This window comes from Zeus faber, assembly GCF_960531495.2.
Source record: "Zeus faber genome assembly, chromosome: 8".
Lineage (NCBI taxonomy): Eukaryota > Metazoa > Chordata > Actinopteri > Zeiformes > Zeidae > Zeus > Zeus faber.
Genome location: NC_137195.1, coordinates 9892723 through 9901514, shown reverse-complemented (window position 1 = coordinate 9901514; position 8792 = coordinate 9892723). Strand labels below are relative to the sequence as shown.

Sequence of the window (8792 nt, the reverse complement as noted above, 5' to 3'; positions counted from 1 at the left end):
TGAATGGAGATTCATACACTAATTCATCCTTACCTAACACTTCTGTTGTTTTGTTACTTTTGCAGTCGCCTACTGGGTGACGTGGATCCAACAGACAATTTGTATACAAATGTTGATTATTCGACAAAATAATGTAAAAAGTAAAATAAATAAAAAATCCTTCTATTAGATTTTTTCTTTTGTAGCATTGTTTCAAATAAAAAGCATGGTACCAATAAATAGGCATTTAGTTTATCCATAACTTTATTGACTCCCAAATCATGCCAGAAAACGACTGTCAAACAGTTGAGAGCAGCAATCTTATGGTTGGGTTTCCAATTTATGCGTAAGGTTCCTTGTATCTAAGAAATAGCAAGAAACAGGTTTTTTTTTAAAACCCTATTTTAACCAAAGTGTGATGAATCTGTGCAGCATTTCCTTCTCACGAAACAGGTACACAGTAGGTCCGTAGCCACCACATACATACATACGTCCATGTTTCAAGTAAAATTAGCAACACATTTTGCACAGACGGGTCCACGCAGCAGCGCAGGCCGCAATATCCATCCGACTTCTAGAAAACAAAAATAAAAAGGTCACACCCGGAACACCTTCCCTTCTCTCGGTATAACTTGTGTATCCTCCTCACGTCGCCGCAGGCCGTCTTGCTTTTCCAACGGCGACATGGGAACCGCGAGCCGGTCGCTCCGGCTCTCAGCCTGTGTTTCAGTCACTCAGAGTGACTCTGAGCAGGGCCATCGACCGGCAGATTCTCTCACACCAACGCCGTGCTCTTGGTCTCGCTGCTTCAGGACAGCAGGCGGCTGTATTCGGCGAGGGCCGAGGACTTCTTCACTCCGTCCCAGATGCGAGCTGCGTAGTGAAACCTGAGTCGGCGGTACAAGCGGTTCAGAAAAGAATCAAGACGTGTCACCGCAGAACGCGATTGCGTTTCAGACATCCTTCCGCGCGGTGCTGGGAAGCGGCGCGTGGTGTGTGTATGCGTGTTTTTCTTTACCAGTTTTTCTCGGTCAGGATGGTGTGCGAGAGCTGACAGCGGGGCATGGCCAGGATCTGGCTGCGGAGCTTCGCGACCATGGAGGAGAAGGTGGGGTGTCCTCTGTACCCGGGGAGCAAAGAGAAGAGCGGCGACATGGCGGGACCTACGCATAATAGTATGGCCACAAAAAGGGTTTCAGGCCGTTACGTCATAAGTTCATTTTTTAAATATGCGTGGAGGGTCTCAACCTTTCTTAACGTTTACTCAACCTGCTTTCGTGAGCGCATCCTCCCCCTCACTCTCCTGCAGCGGGAGCAGGAACAGGTTAACCTCGGCCTCCAGATAGTTCCTCCCCAGGCCAGGGAGGACGTTGCAGTCGAGCATGGATAACGTACCTAAAGCCACAAAAAAAAAAAAAAAAACATGCAAGGGGTGTGCGGCACTGACTGACTGGATGTTCAGGCGGACGGGGGCCCCCCGAGTCAACTCCCAGAGCCCATTCACCGTTGGCATCGCGACCATTTTTCCATGCCATTTCTCATACAGATGGGGTGAGTGACTGCGTCTCACTAACCTTTGTATTTCAGATGAGAGTGGGCCATCAATTTGTCCACCACCAAATGCATGTTTTTCAGATTCCTGGGGCAGAAGTCCTCTCGCTTGGCTTTGTTCTGCAGGAACACTGCACGGAGAAAGGGTCGCAAGGACCGTGATTTCATCGTTCCTACATGACATGTGCGTTCCTGAATTTACACCCGGTGTTTCTTATCTTGTTAAATCAGCCTGTGTGTGCGCGTATGAAAGAGTGAGAGCTTCACCTATATGGGGATAGTACTCGGTGCCGTCGTCGTTCCCTGAAGAACTAGAGCTGTCGTGGCTGGCTGAGGGAGTGGAGGGCTTTAGCATTTCAGCCGTTTGGAGAAACCTAAAGGAGGACGTGCGGGAGCAATTTCAAACTTTTTTTAGTATCGTGTTTTGATGATTTGGCAAAATCTGCTCGCTAGCGTTATTTAACCTGCCATTTGTATGCAGCATAAAACTATAATTAATTTCATCAGATGGTGAAACCAACTTCTTTAACAAAGATGTTTTGTTGAATAAAACCTCTCAGATGTCCGTCTTATGGTGAGTACAATATTTAATTACGCAGCAAGAAGCGGTTTTATAGAGGCCACTGAGGTGTGGCAGTAGCCACTTCCCTAAAGATCATTTGTCCACGACCATGTCTGCACCGTCATAGTATTTGTACTTTTCCACTCGCTTCTAACTGTTTCACTTTGCTTTCTTCCACAGAGTTTTGCTGTAGTCTCATGATCAACTTCACATAGTAAAAAAAAAACAAAAAACACCTACTTGTACAAGTTCATATCTGTGAACCAGTCTTGAACCACGATGACAACGTGACACACCGTGAATAGGAAGGCGGCAATCTGAAGAGACTGGTGACAGATCAAAGAAATACCGTAAGAGATCCTTACTCCCAACAAATGAATGTGTACAACAATTAAGACATGACAAGACAAGATAACACTTTACTGATCCCCAGGGGTGAAACTCAGGTGTTATGCCAGCAGTACTGACTTCTCACAGCAGTTGTACATTTTATCTGTAGCTACTTTAATTTTTAGCCGAAGGTTGGAGCTAAACAGTCAAAGTTCTGGAGAGGAAGGGAGGGATGTAATGATGGACATGGGCTTTTCATTCCAGCCCTCCTACCCTCATGCTAGTTATGGAGTTACAATAATAATAATAGCAGTACTAGTAGTGATAATAACAACTCTGAAGTGGACGTGCATTTGTCCGTGTGCAAGATACAGTCTTGACGATCCAATACAAGACAACATCCATATTGAAATGTTGACGACATTCACAGAGAGCACAAAGCAAACCTAAGAGGAAAGACGTGCAAAAGAATGCCGCTTTTTTGGCTTCAAGAAAGATTCATTTTCTATGAACTGTTTCCGGCGACTGCCCCCTGCAGTTCAATGACTAACCTGCATCTCTATGTAGGTGTGAGGGAGGTTGTACTCCGGCGGCAACTTCCGATCGTTGTTGATGAGATGGTCCAAAATGGAGGGGCTGAGGATCGGCTGAAGGGAGAAGAGAACACACCGGAGCTCAGCGGTAAAAACACTGTGCTTCATCAAGCAGAAAACACAGAGAGTCAAACTCCAAGGCAATCAAGGTTTTGTTTCGGGAGCAGGAACGTCTCAATGACTCCAAAGACCTGGAAGTGAGATATTATATAAACATGCTGATGTACAGTATTTTACAGCTCTGTAGCATCATGTCATTGCGCTGCAATACTTATCTCATCAATACTGTTCTTCCTTGTAATGTGTAATGTGTTTAAAAAAATACTTTTGGGATCTCTCCACAGCAAACAAGCAACAGTGAAGGACAGAAACAAAACAGAACAGAAATCTAGGACAAAATGTGACACTATTTTGTTATTTTTTTATATATTTCCTTTATGTATCTCTCACTTACTTAAACACCAAACATAAACATCCTCACGGGAAAGTGTGCATTTATGGCCGGAAAGCTCTGAAAGATTTTAAAGAAATGACAACAACATGTTTACCTGCGTATCCAAGAAGAGGACTCTTTCCTGTGTGATGTAGAAATCAATTCCCGTGCTTTGGCTTCCTCCTCTTTCCTTAATTTCTTGAGTCTGCGCCCTAAACACATAGCTCCTAGGCAAGCAAACGCAAGACGGCAAAACTAAATGCCAAGACCAGACCATTCTGTCGCAGCAAGTCATGGAAACCCTTTTGCAAAATGGGTTATTTTTCATAGCGCAGTTATTTTTGTAAACGGCTTTGGAATTAATTGCGGGTAAATGCTGATGCACATTGTGCAATTACATAAATCACATAGGTATAACGATATCATCACCAATTCATTTGTATTCTTACCAACTTTACCTTTGATCTTCCTCGGGGGTGTTGGCAGAGATGAGGGACATGACGGTTGATTTCCCGGCGCCTTGGAGGCCAATGACTCCCACTACCAGCATGTCCGTCTGGTCTCTCAGGTACTGGAACACACCACATTGAAAACCTCATTGATTATTATTATTGTTGTTTTTTTTTTATCATTTTCTTTGACCAATAAGCAGAGCTTGGCAAAAAAACAAACAAACAAACAAAAAAACCGATGGTAGTTTATGATCGTTCTGTGGCACTGAAATGATATTGTTGTCTACATTAATCACCTGAAATGCTTCATGATAGGTGCTCGGGAATATTAGAAATTATGGGCGTTTTAGTCTGATATCAAATTTCATGATACATACATTCATGTAATAAATCTCAGCTAGGTCTTTCTTTATCTTCTTATCTTTTTATTGATCGATTGAGTACCATAATAATAAACTTTATACCACGTCATTATTGGCCATCCCTGACTATAAGTACTTATCGTTTAGCTAAATTACGACATCCCTCTGATAAGTGATGACTTACTTCCATAGCGCTGTCGCACCAATTCATCTGATCGTCCACCAGCTTGATGCTGTGCTTCATTTTCTCTGGGGGTAGTAGCTTAGACTGCCCGATCACAGCTGCAATTCATAGTCAAAGAAAGTGTTCTGAATTCAGTCAAGAGGTTGGAATTCAGAAGGATGTGAAGAATAAAAGCAAAGCTGCCGGTTGAACCACTGACAGCGGGTTTGAACTCACGGTCAACAGTGCTGCTTGAGGCCGAGGCCCCCATGCCTCGGTTTTGGATCTGATACACTGGCTGTGTAGGTCGCTGTCCCTCCCTCTCCAACTTGGAGGGCCCGGAGCCAGTGGACAGAGGGGTGGCCTCCGGCGGGGTCCCGGTCTTCCCAGCGTCCTCCCTGGCTTTGATCAACACGATGGGCTTGTCGGGGACCGGGGGTCCACTGACGGAGATGCTCTGAGAGGGCTTGGACTAGAAGAAATATCCAACACATCCACAGTCAGCGGCTCACACGTTGACACATGGAACACCAAACAATGAGGAGAGAGGATGAAAGGGGGAAATACAGAGCATTTCATATATATATATATATATATATATATATATATATATATATATATACATACACACACACACACACACACACACACACACACACGGGTGACAAATTAAAGGAAAAACCAACATTAAGTGTCTTAGTTGTGTGTTGGGCCACCATGAGCCGCCAGAACAGCTTCAATGCAGTCGGCAGAGATTCTACAAGTCTCTAGAATATACTGGAGGGATGGATAAGGGTTCAGACCGGGGGAGGCCGTTGATTTCTATGCAAAATGTTGCTTTGTGAAGCCCTTTGCGAGCCAGAGCTTAATAAACAAACCTGCCTCAACTCGACTCGCCCTGGAACACCATTCTTCCGAAAGATGTTCCCTCATTTGAGCCCGTGTGCCCCGTGGACTGGGGGTGGGGTGGGGGCATTGTGAAGGTTTTTCCTTTAATTCGCCACTCAACCGCCTGTATGAGCCCACATACCCGTTCTCCGGGGGGTTTGGCAAGTATGATGGGGGTCTTCTGGAGGAGGGGACCTGGAGGATCCTCGCTGGCATCCTGAGCCAAAGTGGAAGAGCGACAGCTTATCACGACAACTTGGGAGTTTCTGCATACCCAGCAACGAGAATAATCACAATAATAACAATAACCATAATAACGGTAATAATAATAAAAACAATAATAATGATAATAATAATAATAAAAAATAATAATAGAGTTCGTTTACCCTTCGTTCTCTTGGGTAATATTCCCTATCGCGACTGGGACCGGACAGGTTTTGACCCGGCGGGCCCGCTTCCCTGTCTCCTCGGCGGCGTCTCCTCCTCCGTCCCTGGCCGTACATCCCGGGCTGACTGTGACCGGACTCCGACATTATGCTGAGCGGCTCGTACGAGGGTCAAACGGGTGGAGCGGGTCCATCAAATTGCGAACGGCGGCGGTTAAACGAGGTGCTCGCCCGCCCGCGCCGCGCGTCAACGCGGTGTCAACACGGTGCGCCGGAGGCGGGGCTAGTGTTGGAAGTACGTCCGAGCCACGTGACGTCGACGTCAGACGCTGGGACCGTCTCTGACGCCACGTGACCGGAAACGGCTTGCCGAGGGCTTGCCGCCGGGTGGCGCCGGTGAGTTCCGGAACGGACCGGAAGAGCGCGGTCCCCCACACCGCGCTCATGGGCGCGTTTTGACATTTACATTGACATTTACATTTACATTTACATTTTTCTCGCGGAGCGCACACTGGACGTCAAGTTGGCGAAAGCGATCTGATTAAAGTGGCGACGTTATCCTCTTCAGCTAACACGGCTTCGAACAATCAAAACAATATTTCACGCCGGTCGTTCCATTTGTTCATGGACAAAGCAAAAGTGTAAAAACATAACGTACGTTCAGTACGGATGCAATATTCAATTAGAAATGTCATAGAATTCGTCCATGGAACGCCTCGGACCGATTTCACTGTCGCATCAGACGTCTTTCTATTTGTTTGTTTGTCCGTCCGCTTCGTTTAAAACTGATGTTTTTCCTAAACCCACGTTCAACACGGCCCGGCCCGGTCGGTGGCGGTAGAGCGCCTCGGTGCCGCCAATTGACACCCACGAAGAAAACGAGACGACGACGAAGAAGGAAAAGAAGAAGAGCGAGAAGAGGATAACAATGGAGGCGTCATTAACTTTTTAGTCTTTGGAACGCGGCGGGGGGGTGAACATCCAGATGTGCCGTACATTCCTTCATATGAAGGCCCCAGGCGGCGGCGCGAACACCCCGCGCGCCCCGGCGGGAGTTGTGCTCCTGCTCGCTCCGTCCTCAGCCTCCAGTCCAAGCACCACTTGGAAGGGGAGGTGCTCAACGTGGTGTCGTTCGACCCGGTTCGGTGTTTTTCCTTCGCGCCGAGTGTTAGTTTCCCTTCCAGCTGAGTTGCCGCGTTACACTGACAAACCTGCGAACATCCGCGGCTTGGTCAACGGGATGGACGCATATCTGCCGGAGCCTGTGGAGAAGGGTAAGAATAAAGTTATTTTCTCGTGTATAAGCTGGGCCACAAATCCTATTTATCAGTGTCCAGACTCTCGAATATCTGCCATTTTTTGCAGTTCAGTTCTTGATAGTAGTTCTTCTGATTTATTTACTCATCATATTATATATATATATACACACACACACATTGCATGACTATTATTGCCTCTTATTTTGATGCCAGCTGCTGCTATACCATCATTTCCCCTCCAGCGATGAATAAAGTATCAATCTATTAATAACCACACTGATTTTTGTTTTCAGATGCGGATCACTCAACGGGAATCGCTACCAGTTAGATTTATCACAAGATCGGCGAAAATGGATGGGCAACATCAGGACAAATCGTGGGAACCAAGGCAATTTTATTGTGAACGTCGCTTGATTTCCCACCACGAAAAGCGGCAAGTCCAAGATACGTGCCTCAGCTGCAAGGTGACATTCCAGAACACCTAAACTTTCTATGGTTTACATTGGCTAAAAGTTGACAAGGCACACAGAGACAGTCTATCTGTATGGTAGTGTTTTCTCAACCTTTATAAATGCATTGGTTCCACAAAACGCAACATTGAAACAATGTGAAAAACGTTGCCCTTAGAAAATGATCAGTTAAAGCCCTACTAAGATATGGCATTTCATGTCAAATACAAATGAAGCTGACGATATCAAAATGGGTAATCCTGATCCAACCATCTATGATGGGTGTGAGAAAACAGACAACGGGCCAAGTTGTCCTGGAAAGGGCCTTCAAATATCTCTGCCGGACAAAGACGGGAGAAAGTCAGAAGCCGTGGCTGGAGGAGTGCAACGTGACAAACGCAAGGGAGATTCAGATTCCGAGTCGACTTCTAGCTCAGACTCCAGTTCCAGTGAGACTTCTTGTGAAGAAGAGGAACATGATGAAAACAAGGGACATTTAGATTTATGCCCGGACTCCGACACAAAGTCAGCTTCTGACTCAGACTCCAGTACGAGTGGGTCTTCCAGCGGATCACCCATTACTGTTGGGAAGTCCAAGAACACCCGTCCTGGACGCTCCAATGTGAATACTTCAATGTGTACTTTCTGCGGTAAAGGACCCTTTAGAAATGTAAAAGTTCATTTAATTCACTGCACAGCTATAGTGGAAAAAGTGCGATGTTCTTCATGCAGCAAGATCTGTGCAGATGAGAAGGCTCTGCATAAGCACATGGTGCAATTTCATGTCTGTTTTCTCTGTGACGAGATCTTTACTCGCTGGAGCCTTTTTAAGAATCACATTTGTCCTAAGGGGGTTAAACCCAGCTCTCCAACCATCCACCTGAGGTGTTCAGAATCACTTCCAAACAAATGCAATATTTGCAAATCCTTTTTTGCTACAGAAAACAGTTTGGTAAATCATATGGTTGTTGCTCACAGTAAAGTGGTCACTTCCAAAGTGTGCATTATTCCTAATCCTCCTAAAGTTGCTGCTATGGAATCTGTTTCTGCTTCGGAGACCCAGTTAGTTAGCAGTAGTTCTGGACTGTTTTTTGTCTCCAGTGGAGATGCAGCTCACCAGAGCGCAGGTCAAATTATTAAGGGGGATCCCTCTGTTGGTAAGCCCTCTGCTGTGTCTCTGCCAGCACCCATGTATTATAACCCTTCCTGTCCCTCTTACATATACTCTACTTCTACCACACTTGGATCAGCCAACGGAGAAGAAACCAAGAACACTCTTATCAAGTCAAATTCCACTCGCACGACGAGGGTTTTTTCTGAGAAGATCAGTACACAGAATTCTACAGCCGATCAGCCCCTCACTTTGCCAACCTACCAGACTATAA

The 8792-nt window shown here is 45.9% G+C and overlaps 1 protein-coding gene across 1 annotated transcript; it reads right to left on the bottom strand.

Moving 5' to 3' along the window:
• Window positions 1-295: 295 nt before the first annotated feature.
• On the bottom strand, window positions 296-5940 carry smg9 (SMG9 nonsense mediated mRNA decay factor). Its single transcript, XM_080005592.1, has 13 exons — window positions 5700-5940; window positions 5456-5530; window positions 4663-4897; window positions 4447-4544; window positions 3907-4019; window positions 3564-3675; window positions 2974-3069; window positions 2333-2418; window positions 1798-1904; window positions 1554-1661; window positions 1249-1374; window positions 998-1142; window positions 296-866 (listed from the first exon to the last, which is right to left on the bottom strand). The coding sequence occupies exons 1-13, from the start codon at window positions 5844-5846 to the stop codon at window positions 788-790; spliced, it is 1527 nt and encodes a 508-aa protein (XP_079861718.1). The 5' UTR covers window positions 5847-5940; the 3' UTR covers window positions 296-787.
• Between the last annotated feature and the right edge of the window lie 2852 nt (window positions 5941-8792).